Source organism: Heliangelus exortis, chromosome 2 (genome assembly GCF_036169615.1).
Source record: "Heliangelus exortis chromosome 2, bHelExo1.hap1, whole genome shotgun sequence".
Classification (NCBI taxonomy): Eukaryota; Metazoa; Chordata; class Aves; order Apodiformes; family Trochilidae; genus Heliangelus; species Heliangelus exortis.
In genome coordinates this window covers 58,995,128-59,009,379 of record NC_092423.1, presented here as the reverse complement: position 1 = coordinate 59,009,379, position 14,252 = coordinate 58,995,128, and the positions used below count along the sequence as shown (strand labels likewise).

General features: G+C 39.8%; 1 protein-coding gene across 2 annotated transcripts in view; it reads right to left on the bottom strand.

Moving 5' to 3' along the window:
* Positions 1 to 14,031, bottom strand: part of DCDC2 (doublecortin domain containing 2) — a 60,995-nt gene extending 46,964 nt beyond the window's left edge. The window contains exons 1-3 of one of the 2 annotated variants that reach the window (XM_071736307.1): positions 13,875 to 14,031; positions 12,931 to 13,266; positions 10,396 to 10,447 (exon numbers count right to left, since the gene is read on the bottom strand). In XM_071736307.1, the coding sequence (XP_071592408.1) occupies positions 10,396 to 10,447; positions 12,931 to 13,223 (345 nt within the window). In that variant the 5' untranslated portion in view covers positions 13,224 to 13,266; positions 13,875 to 14,031. Of the gene's footprint in view, positions 1 to 10,395; positions 10,448 to 12,930; positions 13,336 to 13,874 lie in introns of those variants that run through there. The other variant, XM_071736309.1, reaches the window with a different exon arrangement.
* Positions 14,032 to 14,252: the final 221 nt, after the last annotated feature.

Genomic DNA, 14,252 nt, shown 5'->3' with positions numbered 1-14,252 from the left:
AAGAATACCTGTTTGTGCAATGCTCCTAACTAAAAGAAGTGTTACTCTGGGAAGAGAATGTTACATATATGGCATTACAGGGAAAGCATCATTGAGAATGGATACCCACAGAAGGTCTCTGAGCAACTCACACATTGTTTTGAAAAGCACAGATTCGCTTCTATGCTCAGAAATATGTTAACCACTAAAAGGTAAAAAAACCTAATGCCTAAAAGGGAAACATAACAAAATTGTGCATATTTGTTTTGGCTGATGTGACCCTGTTTGTCGATTCCCATGCACAAACTTTTGGCTTCAATGAATGTCACATTGTGCTTTTCACACTTCCTATTCAAATACAGACTGGAAAGCAGGGCAGACCCAACAAGCTACCCAGCCACCTGCTGGCTACTCAGGAATTGCCAGAGAATCAATCTGTGTATATTAGAAAAGTATATAGTTCATTAAATAGTATTTTAATTGTCCTCTGAATGTGCCATGCTGCATATTTAGCTTCCAAAAAGAAACAAAAAAAAAAAAGTTACTTTAGGATAGTTTCAAATAGAAGTGTTTCCTTCTTAGCTTTTATTTTCCTTCCACTGTATACTAAATAATTAGAAACATGCTAAATACAGGTGTCTGGCAGCACTTTCACAGGCTCCCATGACAACACAGGCTATGTATCCATAGCTAAGACATGATATGACTACCTGATTTTTTTCCTTTTCTTACCAGAAGTGCCCCCCTTCAAAGGGGGCAACTGAATAACTGCCCCAGTTACAAGTGTTTATAAAGCCACTCTGGATGAAAGCAAAACAGTTAAAAAGTGTAACCTTCCTGAACCAGCTACTTACTGCTGTTTTGATTTATCCAGGCTCAAGAGCTGGCATTTCTTACTGCTGCTTGAAAATAGTCTTGGGTGCTACAAACATCTCACTCATTACTCACATCACTTTATAACTAACCTTTTGAAGTTTTAAATATTTCAACACCATGTCACATTCCAAATTTATCAGCTAATGCAATGAGCCATGGCTTTGCCAGTTTGTTACAAAGCCCTGTTTGTTAATCAATGTGCCCAGGAAAATTGAGAACAAATATTTGAATTCCTCTAGGGTAGAACAGGGGTCAAAAGAACCAAAACCCCCTTTATACACAGTATCACCACCCAGTGATGTAAAAGAAAGGAATGTTCAAGGTTGAGTGATCAAAAGCAATTTAGAACAATATCTTTCCTAAAGCTATTACAGCACAGGAAACATCTTATCTTACCTATTTCATAGAAATGCAACATTTTCCTTTAGTGGGCATTTTTATACACTTGAAAGATTCAGAGTGGAACTCACTGAGGTGTTCATTCAATACAAAAACCAGTTATCCTACACAGTAATTAACCTGGACAACCTTTGCTTCCCTGGCTACTGGGCATTGCTATATGGATACACTGGATGTACACTGGATAGTACAAACCAGCCTTGAGCAAGAGCCTTTCTACTGGTGTGGACACAAAGCAGCACTCAAGTTGCCATCAGCTGAGTGTATTTCCAAAATAAATAGGTCACAACACCATGGCACTACACAAACTGAGCCCATATATACACAGATGAGGCAGAAAAAATCTCTGTCAGAACAAATTGTCATGTACTGACCCAGGGAGACTTCTAGGCCACAAGGCTCCTTAAAATTCCCCAAGTATTTAAAGCCTCTCTGCTCATCCCTAAAGTAAATCATCCATCTTTTCAGATATTGTAGTTGAACAGGAGTTTATATCCCCTATGCATCTGAGGGTGTCTCACCCAATCCAGCTAAGTCCCTGCAAACAAAAATGTTTTGTTCAGGATCTACCATAGTTTTGGGGCATTGGATTAGGAGTCAGAGATTCAGCTGGGACAAACCAGACGATGACCTGGCCTTACCTGCCCAGGCTCTTAGATTGTGTGGTGCTCAAAAACAGGTCACATCTGTGTTGCTTCTTGACCTCAGGAATAGCTCCTGTTTCTTCTACATGATGCATGATGCTTGCAAGACGCACAGTTTTGGGATCAATAATGCAGATTTTAGTCATGGAAAATAGGTCCTGATGCTCACTTGTTACTAACATAATACTGCCAATTCTGATCATATTAATCTCTCACAATTTGGTATTTTCCCAAAATTCCTAGACTCATTTAAACCAAAAGGAAATCTCTGGCCTGAAGGGTCTGAAACTGTGAACAGCAACACCTGAACAACTAAAAGCAACCTACCCCAGCATAATTTTTTTCCATCATTTTTAATCAAAGGTTATAGTTGTTAATAATTCCAGCAAGTCAGTTTAGTATGCAGCCACAAGTTTTTAATGAGAATAACATGCCTCATTAAAAGCTCCAGTACTTGTACCTCAGTCTCCTCACAGGCCAGAATGAGAAGTTACCTTACAGAACAAGGCAGATCTGTTAATCAAGGAAGAGACTGATTCTCAGACTTCATTTCCAACTCCATACAGACCATGAAATTCTTCAGTGGTATCAGCCAATGCCTCTACAAGTCTTTCTGTTGCTCCAAAATCCAAAACCTCCAAGCTGGCCATTAAAAAGCTCATAATTACACAATTCAGGTATACAGAAGCATATATAGAGAAATATTATTAATTTAGAGACTCATTTAGAAAAAAGGACACAGCTTATATTTTAACTGGATACCTGGCTAGCTCTTCTCTAATTCCTTCTGGTATTAGATTATGAATACTAAGGAAGAGCATCTGCTTTCTAAGTCTTGTTGTGCTAATTATGTTACCAGGATGCTAAATACCAACCAATGACATATAAAATTTAACTATTAAAGATGTTGCTCAGGAGATTGAAGATGCAGATCAGATGTTTTTAATCTCTGCATCCAGTGGAAGGTGTCCTTGACCATGGCAGGGAGGTGGTACTGGATGATATTTAAGGTGTCTTCCTACCCAAACCAGTATGGGGTTCTAGGACAGTCTTATTCCCTAAATTACACCTACAGTATAATTCCTAATTAATTCAGCATCAGAAAATGAGAAATTCCTTACTTAGCCTGTGACAGCAGCAGCAGAAGAAATCAAACTGCTCTGCTATGGAGTAACAGGAGGGTTTAGTTTTGCATAGTTGCACAGGAATACGAAGTGGACCTTTACACACAATTCCACAAAAATTTTGTGTACAGTAGTTTTGGGTTGCACAATTCATGTTTGTTTCTTTCTAATTAGGAAAGAATTGGGAAAGCATATCCTGTGAAGAAAGATTGTTCTGATATTAAATGGCTGTAATTTGCACATGTTGGGATAATTTCTAGTATCTCTTCAGGAACTCTGTTACCCTCACAAAACTACCCCCCACACAAAGAAAACACCAATAAACCATTTCTAATAGAAAATTCAAAATTAAGGTGAAACAAAAGACCATGCATTTAAAACTTGCAAGTCTTTCTTATGGTCAGACATGTACATTATTTGCCAGATATGATAAATGCTAGGTTTGAAATAAACATAATAACAATAATAATAATAATGTGATTTTTCATTAGAACATACTTGGAAAAAATATGAAATAACCTTAGTTCTTTAGTTAGAAAGTATACCCTGCATAACGACATCAAAAAAATTTCCAAGTCAAGACAACATGAAAAACTTCCAAAATTCAAATTTTTACTTATTAGCCCAATCATATCACTGCTGTCAGGTAAGTGGTGACTTCACAGTCTAGAAACAAAGATGCACTCAAAGGATGCAAAAGAAACAATTGCCATGGAGACAATTGCCATAAATTATATTTTAAAAAAAAAAAATTTTTAAATCTGGAGGAACAGAGGGAAACAGAAATGGCAGCCCCTCAAAATACTGTTGCAGTAACATCTCAGATGCTTTTTAAAAAAAATTCTGGTGGTGACCTCAGATCTAACAAGTCTCAAACATTGTATTTTCCACCTCACATTCCCCTGCCATGGTGCCTGCATCTTCTGTCAGCTGGGGAACCTTTCCGAACGTAGCAGCTGACCCAGGCTGTGATCTGCCAATTAACAATGTCCAGTCCACAAAACAGCTGGAGTGGCACTGAGCAGATGTGCTGCAGTGTGAGACCACCAGCAGAAGACTTGTTCTGCCAGTTGCAGTTTCATTCTGCAGTCACATTCCATCACAGGAGCAGACACACTCTGTGAAATGCCCCAGCAAGGAAACACGCTCTAGTACATGTCCTAGTACAGGTCTGTGTCATCCACCATGTCACCAACATGAGGACTGACAGGAATAATATTGGAGAAAGAAATTTAAAAGATTCAAAATGTTCAAAAACTCATTCAAATCCTTTTTATTATCAAGTGTTTTCTTGTTTCAGAACAAGAGACATGTTCTGGGGTTGCATGCAGATACAAATATTCATTACTTACATGTATTAAATATTTGAGGTATATTTGCTAATCCTCCAAAGAATCATTGGTAAAAAATATTGATTATTCCATTCTACAAAGACTCCTTCAGGTTTGGCCACAGCTAAACCACATGATAAAAGAATAAGATGTAAATGAAATAGAGTTATGGAACAATAAAATGTATTTGTGTAAAACAGTGAAAAAAGTGATGAATGCACTGGAAAAATGTGACCAGGAGATGACTACTATGTGTTAGGAAACAGAACAGCAGAAGGGTGTCCAGGCAGAACATGGGAGGAATGTGGAGCTGGAAAGGTAGGACAAGACCCGGTGGGTGGTGGGCAAAGAGTTGCTAGTGCATCCTATGCACCAGGGCCTCTGACATGCATCACTGAACCCGAAAGTCCAAAAGCCACACACAGCCACTTGTAATGCTAAATGACAGCACTCCAGAATGAGCACACCACTCCAAGAAATTGGGTAAAGTGACCCTTCCTCAACCAGCCATACACTTGCTTACAGCTCTTACAACTGTTTTCATACTTACTGCCCTACAGAAGTTCCCAGTCGATGGGTAGTAGTATTATAAACACACTGTAAGTTGGCAAATGTTATAAAATTGTGGACTAGGATGTTTTCATTCCTCAAACATCATAGAAACCAGTGGTGAACTTAAGGAAAAGTCATCCAAAGATCATCCAGAACTCGCTAAAGTGTAGAGCTGACTCTTTATGGGCCTTACATAGAGTAAGACACATAAGTTTCCCTAAGTAACTTTATAAATGCTCTAATAGAATTAAAGTCAGTTTAAAAAATCCAAGTGGAACACAAATGACAATGAATCCTGTGCAGCACAAAAAATACTTGTGTCTGAGCTTGCCACATAATCACTGTCCCAGAAGCCCAGGAGAAAAACTAAAGTGCAGACAAAAAACCTCAATGTTTTTACCATATAAGAAAATCTGTCAGCTATGAACCAAGGGCAAATCTATCTATATGGTCAGTAAAGCAACATAATGCAGGCTTCCTATGAATTTTTTACAACAGATGCTGTTTCAAAGCATGAAACATGACAAAGATACATGACCTTCCATGTATCTTTTGCTTGCAAGAGATGGGTTCTTCAATACCAAAATATACCTACTTTTCTTAGGTGCCTGCAGTTCTTTGCTTTTAAAATCACACATTGGAAATTCACTCCAGAGTGTTCAAAAAACTGTTGGCCATAACAAGTCAAAAAAGAAAGGAGGTTTCAGCTGAACACATTTTCTGAAACAGAGAATTTTAAAAAAATAGTTGTCCACAAGATTTGCAACTGTAAAAGGTCTGTTAATTCTTCAGCAGTTTACCCCAGCCCCAATGACACATAAAATTAATCTTTTTGAGTGAAGACACCATCTAAATCAGGGTGATAGAGAAATATGAATGTCCATACTTTACACAGTATAACTGAAAAGTAACATTCAATACCTTTTACAAACAAAAAAGTTTATAATAAACAAATGGTAACTACATTGGTCCATACTTCCTCAGGAAATTAATTGTTAGATTGCTCAAGCACCTAATTTAAAAATGTAGTTGTACTTGCAGATCACTTCAGTAGAAAAGGAATCTCTCTTGCAAAACAAGCAGCTCAGTTGCCAAAACCAGTAATGGATGAAAACATACCTCAGGATGAAATGTTTTTACTACTTTCCCTACCAGAAACCGTAAAGCTTTCTGAGACATTATTACAGCATGAGGATGCTGCCAAAGGATTCAAATAATAAGAGCCTGGCTGCCATGTGCTGAGACTGACACAGAATTTTGTCATGCTTCTGGGATAAGAAACATGGCATGTCTTCTTTTACCCTTAGTGCTGTCACAGAGAAGCCAGAAATCTGAACTTACTCTCTCCTCCCACTCTTCCAAAAAAGCCTAAACTAAGATGGGATGTGACAATTCTAGGGATTTAGCTTGTTGCAGAGGCCCTCAACTGGGAATTCAAAACCCAGGCTTTCCCTAAGAAACTTCCCTCGGCCTTCCATGCAGAACACTTGCCACAATGCTACAAAGCAAGAGACGTGTCATCAGTTTTCTTCTGGGATTAACAGCAAAACAGAAGGGAAAGAGTACTGCCATAGCAGTAAAGTGCTGGAGCCAGATACAAGTTTGCTCATACAGGCACTCTCACTGCCTGGGGTCACACTGCTTCTCTCTCCTTTGAGCTTTTCTTTCACCTTCTTCATAACCCACATCTCGTCCTTCTGACCATCACATACACTCTGAGCCAAATGAATTTGCAGCACTGTGAAAATAATGAGTGGCACACAGATCTGATGTAATAGCAGCAGGAGAACTAAGGAGCTACTCCTAAGCTGCTATGCTGCTGCTACTAAGGAGACCAAAGCACAAACAGGCAAGGAAGTGCCCAATACACATAAGAAGTAAGAAGATAGAGATACGTTGCTTTAAAACCCACCAACTCTGGCAGCACTTGTGAGGATCCACTTGATAATTGCTCAGCAGTACTATCTGAGAAACAAGGAAACTGAAATCAGGTCTTAACATGAAACTAAACCAATTGCAGACCAATGTTAAGAAATTAAAAGGATCTTGCAGGCTTTTCCCATTTTAACTTCTTCCTTTCTTCTGCACAGTTATCAGTTTTATCTGAGACTATTCTCTTCATCATATGCCTAAGTAAGACAGTCTGAGGAAGACTTGCAAAAGCAAAAATGGTATCATGGCATCTTACTATCCTTGAAATCCAGCAACCTTAAGAGTACCACAACTACCAGTGTGGGTTTTTTGCAAAACCAACTGCATCCCATTGCCTTCTTGGCCCTGGGCATGGCTCGAAGTCTACTTAAGTCAATTAGCAATGAACTACAGACGCCACTTAAAGTGACGCAACTGGAACTTCTTCTGCTTATTAATACATTTAATAAATGTTCAGTATCATTTTCATGCACTGTGCTTCTATTATAGCTTGTATCATCAAGCAAAGATACCAGAGGGGCTCTACCTCATTCATCATCCTGTACTGACACTGGTCTATGGACAAAATTTCACCCAGGACAGGGCTATAAGTTCAAGTCCATATCTGGTCTAGATTATTGACTAAAAATAGCTTTTTTCCATCAGCTGAGCATTTGACCCAAACATTTCATGTCTTTGTAGGCCTCACACTGGTGAACAGCCGAGTTTTAAGAAACTAGACACTGGATTAAAGAAATCTATTACTGGTAACAGAAATACAAACAGATAATGAGGTTATTTCATTGAAAATCACTTTGAAACCTGTTTTAAACCAGCTGTAGAATGACTAAGGGCTTTTGAAATAATATTTTTGCTAGATCAAATGCTGTTTGATGGTTGGGCCTCATAGTCCAAGACTACAGTTATTCTGCAAGATTTTAAGAACATTGTTATTGATGAAATACTTCAACTGTCTTTAAAACAATGCCTCTTTTTAAAAAAAAGCCATCAAAATTAAACTGCTATGTGCAGTTGTTACACTAGAAAAAAAGTAGAAATACTTAACAATACTTCTCCCCTCCCAGTCCTAAAACACATCTAAGTGATTTCTAAGTGAACACTTGAAAAAAAAAAAAAAAGTAAAAGCAGAACTTGCTTTCTCAAATCATTTTAACATAAATGTATTTAGGCATTAAAACCTGATACTAGCCCTCTGGAAGTTCATTCAGATTAAATGATCTGGCCATTAAAACAATTGTATTATTCATAAGCCTAGGTAAGAATCTGTAGATTATTACTAAGTTTCATCTCATTTAGAAAAATTATTCCTGTCCCCAAATAAATCGATCACACAAACTCAACACGGGGAGTTAAATTCTCCACAGAGACCATGGACATTGCAAACAGAAGTCAAATAGGAAGAAAGAAGGAGAGAATGAATAGTTTATATTGGTTTACTTCAAAGCCTGGAGAGATGGCTGAAAGCATAAACAACATAAAATAACCACTGATTCCAGAAGAAATAACAGAAGTCTCTCCTACCAAACATGCAACTTTAGTTAAAAAACAAAACCAAAACCCAAAAAACCAACCAAAAAAAAAAACCCATCACATTTACAACTACTTCTCCAACTGCACAGAACTTCTGTTATACTTAGAATCTTCTAGAGATTTGCAGCAAAATCTTTAAAACTTGCCTTAAAGTAGCAAGCCTGTGGTTGTCCTTGTACCTGGCAGTATTGGAGATTTGGTTATGAGTCTCCCATGAAGACAACCACCTTTTCAGCAAAGGGCATATGGAATTAGTCATGTCTCACACTTTTATTGGGAGTCACACATGACAGTTAACACAAACTACCACATTTTCAAAGACAGTTAGAAGCAATTTCCAGAAATTCTCTTGTTTGCATCCTGTATAAATAAGAATAGTTTCCTTTTTCACCCAGACACTGTTCTGGCATAAAATATGGTGCTATCCACACATTCAAGTGTTCAGAAAAAAGCAGCAGATTGGTCACACATCCAAAGATGGGGCTTTTAGGTTCAGAACAATGCTTTTTGTGTTGACGGTTTAGATTAGTGCAATACTGCTATTGTACAAATATTTTCAAAAATTATAATCTCTTACTTAGACAACAGTTAAAAGTGAGATGGAATGCTTGATTCTCTGCCAGTGCGCCTTGCAACACCACAAATAATCAGTTTGAGCAACATTCTCAAAATTGGATCAGAGGAGAGTCAGGACTGCAATAAGAAAATGCTGGAGGTCAAAAATGGATTTTATAAGTAAAAGACATCAAAAACTTTAGATACTGCATACGTGAAGGCATGCTGCTCAGTTTTCTGTACACATCAGCAATAGAGTAAAACTACTGCCTCATCAGTGTTTAATTAATCCTTGCTATTTTAAAAATAATTGTATTTCCTTTGTAAAAAAGACACAGACCACAGGGAGATATGAATGATTACACAAAACAAAAAAACCAAAACAAAAACCTATCTCAATAATGTGCTGGTTGACTGTATAGATCAACAAACTGGAAAATAATCCAATTTAGAGTAAGTTTACAAGGTACTTGCAGTAGCAAATTACATCTCCAACTTGAATTTGCTTTTCCTGCTATTTTGCCCATTTGAAATAAAAAAATACTGGTTACAAAGTTCTAATAATTTACAAAATGCAGTTGTCAAATTTCATAATCATATGTCATATTTCATAGTTTCTGAATAAAAAGTGCCCAAGTATCACAACAAATGTCAGGGCACTAAGAACTCAATTTTTAGGGTCTTCTAGTACAAGATGTCCTACTGACTGAAGATACCTGCTACACTGATCATTAAATTGTTGGAAACAGCATGAGGGCACAAGGCAAAATAAAGGGAAAAAATAAAGAGCTGAAGCTTGTTGTCAGGCAGAAGCTGTATTTCAAACATTTGTAGAGAATCATTACGATCTCCACACAGAATAAACCAGTAAAAATAAATCAGTCACCTGCCTCATAAAAATCAGCAGCCAGTAGTTTCTGAAGACTGCAGTTATCTCCTAAAGCAATAGCATAGCACTGATCAAGAGAAACCAGTGACTGGAGAATTAAAACTTAGAAATAATTAGAAATTTATAACTGACACTGGCATTGACAGGAAAAGCATTTTGACTAAGTGTGACTTCTTTCAAACAAAACCATTCCTTCTCCAGAAATTTCTGATGTTTTGAAGAAAATTTTTTGGTCCAAAATTCCCAAAGTTCTCATTCCAACCATCTGCACACATACAAAAGGCTGCAGATCCCATATCAACCACAAGATTTTCTTTACTGAAAGTTTTTAACTGGTTGTGGCAATCCAGAAAGCTAAGTGGAAAGCAACCAGTGCATCAGGTTCAGAGTAACCAGAGTAATAATCACTGAAGTAATATGTTCAGATTTCTAGATAATTGCATTATTATTAAGCATAATAAATATATACCAAAGTATTTAAATATATAAGTATAATAAATATATATTAAAAAAGCAAGCATAAATGCAAGCATGCCACTAACATTAATTTCAGATTTACTTCTTAAATATTTCAGACAACCTACCTCATTATTGACTTCAGCAGGTTTTTTCTTTGTTTCTCCTATGTCCAAATAGCTATGGAAGAAAACAGTATTGATTACTTAGAGAAGCATCTAATTTACAGAACACAAGTACTTCTACACTTTTTTCACACAAATTTATCATGCCTCAAAATAACATAAAAAGTCACTGATACAAGATTTTAATGAATTAATATAAATCTGCAAGCTAGCCCTCAGGACTGATACAAAAGACTGGGGAGAACCAACCTTCAAGTCACTAGTGATTAGAACAGAAGTTAAGTGCCTTGTCAGAACAAAGCTCACATACTACTGTAAGATGGATCAGTACATCTCAGCACAGTGTCAGCTGACAGTGTTTTCAAAGTCATTATCTCAAGTCTTAGTTTCTCACAGTAACTCTCCGATAGATTCAAAGCTTTCCTCCAGATTTAACAAAGGGTGTTAGCTAAAATTTAAAATCTTAACATTACACTTCCACACATCAATCCCACAAGCCTCCATTCCAAAGTTTAGCTCGGCTTAGTCTATCATAGCAATGGATCTGTCCAGCAAGTATAAAACTGAAAAAAAAAAAAAAAAAAACCACCAAAAAAAAAAAACAAAAAACCCTGTAAAAAATGCACAAACTTGTTTCTACTATCAGACCAGACTCAGATTCTTTAGGGCAGATACTTTGGTCTCCCACAGCTGCAACTGATTTATCTTTGCCTGTAACACGTACACAAACATATGGTCTTTTATTAAATAAATTGGATTCCTTCCAAAAAATTGCACCTTTCATTTAAACCCTCCACTCCTCTGACCTTTCTGAATAAGGTGTCTCCCTCATTATTGTTCTGTCTACAACCCACTTAAGAACAAGATCAACATTAAGACCTTCACCCTGTCTCAAATAATGCTTGTAAAATCACTGGAACATTTGTAGCACTATATAAACAAATACTAATACTGAAAAATTCCAACTCTGAACACAGAAATGAAAAAGATCTCAAGTAATTCTATTTATCCTCTGTACAGCACAGAACTTTGGAATACTATCAAGGAATTTAAAAACCAGCCTCCTTTTACCAGGCTCTTTAGGTTAGCTTTCCTTAAAACAATCTCTTCCTCTTTGTTGACCTTAACTACTTACATATCCTGCTGCAACTATAAGTCTGATAAGCTCTCCCCATAAAACTTTAACCATAAACAACAAAATGACAAAATAAAACAAAACAAAACAAAAAAAATTTCCCCCCCAAGATAAATCTAGAGTGCTCTATACAGTGAATACTAATGCCAAACACCTACTTTTAGCCTGTCTGTCCAACATAAAGCACATTTTGGAAGGTGAAATATGATGTGCTGACAACTAACAACCTTAAGCCATCCACAGAATCACCAGATTTAATACCAAGAATATATGGTAGATCTCTCTTGAGAGTTGAGTACTGCACTGTACCTGGAAGAGAATACAGAGGGTAAAGGGCTTATATTTAGCCTACCATACATCTTTCTAGCTTTGCCACTGAGGTACAAGAATAAATCTTCAGAAGCAGACAGTGAAAAAAAAGAGTAAGAGTGATGACAGAAATCTTGTTCATTACACAGAGAGTTTTGTCATGGAACATAATGAGCTCTTCTGAAAAATTTAGTGTTCTCAACTCTCCAAAACCAAGATGAGCAAGGTCCTCTAAAACTGATAGTCTAGCATATAAATTCCCAGCCATCTACAGAATGGGATTGTTAATTCTGATATTTATTTTAATCCAACTGTAGAAAAAATGACCTCAAAGACTGAGCAAAATATACGTAATAAAGCAACTGAAACTGAAAGATCTTCTTACAGAATTAAGGACTGTTACTGGTCACAGGTAGAGCCACTCAGAAAACACACCTAAAAGCCCAGATCTCCTCCATCATACTCACTAAGTCACTCGCAAGAAAACAGAGTAACTGTCAGCTTAATTCTTGGTTTCCAGACAGAGAAGGAAAAAAAAAAAAAAAAAAAAAAAAAAAGCAAAGAGTAATCTTCTAAATAAGAGCAGGAACTCAGCTATTATGATCATAAAAAGGCTATATACCTACCTAAAATGAACACAAGTTATGGAGATAGCCAGGTAAAATATTTTAGACCTTTCAAACATAAGCAGGAAAGGAAGTGTTGGGTATTAAACTCCCAGGCTCATCATCTCCACGGCACGGCTATCAACACCCTACCTTTCTACAGCATTTTCCCTGTTAACACAGCACGGATTCTGACGCTCCCCCCCTCAGTGAAGCACACAAACCACAACATGGCATTGCCCTATGCCTTTTGGTTTATAGGGCTGTTTCTTCTACTGAGAACAGTAGCCTTTCTGTGGCTTGCCTCTTTTGCAGTTTTACCTGTTGCAAGCACCCTTCTTTTTGCCTTGAGGCACAGCCTTTAAGCCCTCCTTGCGTGATGCCCAATAAAGCGGGTGAGGGCTCCTCTGAAGTATTGCCACAGTGGCAAACCCCAAACGCTGATACTCAAGTTCAGTATAAATCTAATACTGATTTTTAGCCACTCACTTGAGCTTCTTGAAGCCTTCCTTGCCACCAGCCACATACTGCTCTCCACTCTGAAGCTCCTCCAGCTGCCGGACACGATGCCCGCTCCGGGGTGTGTAGATGTTACGCACAGCTCCAAAAGGTGCCTTCACCCCACCCGTCACTTCTTTCAGGAAGACCTCGAAGTTGGACACTTTCTTCTCATTTATGATAATGCGGCGCCCGGGAAAGAAAGGGTCCCCGTTGCGATACACCAGCACGCTCTTCACCATCGGCTGCGAGAGCCACGACGCCTTGGTGCCAGGACTGGTCATGCTGGGAGGCTCTGGACGTCCTGCACACCCCAAGCTGCCCCGGCTGCTGCCTCCACCTGTGCACCCAGGAGAAGGTCCCCGCCTCAGCACCCTTCTCACCCCCGCCCTGACAACTCCCACGCCGGGACCGGGTCACCAGGGCCCACCCACCTCCAGGGGGACAGGCGGGGAGGGATCACAGCCTCCCTGGGGCTTGAGGCACAGCCCTGCTTTGCCTTTCGGGAGCAACTCCTCCTAGGCAACCCGGTCTCGCTGCTGCCGGGCTTCTGGAGAGGTTAGAGAGAATTGTACTAACCCGGCCGAAAAAAAACCCCACGAAACAGTGCGTGGAAATAGATCCGACACAGCAGGAGAACGGACTGCAGGGGACCCATGGCCTCCCAGCCTCTTTATCCCCCGGGATCGCTGCTCCCACCCTTGTTTCCTCGGGACACTTGATCCCGCGTGTGCTTGTCCGCTCCGCTGACAGACCCAGAGCCAGCGGCCATACCGAGGGCCGGGCAGCAGAAAACACGGATGAATTATTCACCAGGGGAATTATTCACCGGGGCTGAATTATTCACCAGGCCTAGGCAAGGAGGGCGAGGAGACGCCGAGCCCAGAGGCGGGGAGAGGGAGGCAGGGGAGCACCGAGGGCAGAGGGAAGGAGACCAAGGGCTCCACACCTGAGCCACGCAAGGGAGTCCCCCCTCTGCCGCTTCCTAAGCGGCGGCCCAGGCGCTGCCCGCTGCCGCCTCTCCCCGACACCAGCCAAGGGCCGAGGCGCCCGGCGGGTTGAGAAACGTTGCTCGGCCTCCGAGGGGCAGAAGGGCGGGGAGAGGGTGGGGCCGGGTCGGGCCGGGCGAGGCTGCCGTGACATGGCGGGAGGCGGGTAAGGCGCTGTCCCCCGGGCCTCTGGGGAGGGGCTGCAGTGACGCGAGTGGCCGTGGGTAGAGGGTTAAGCAGCCGGTAGTCTGTTCCCGAAGGGGCTCCGGGCCCGCCGTGAAGGGGGTGGTGGGCTGCGGTCAGGCACCAGTCAGGTTCGACCCG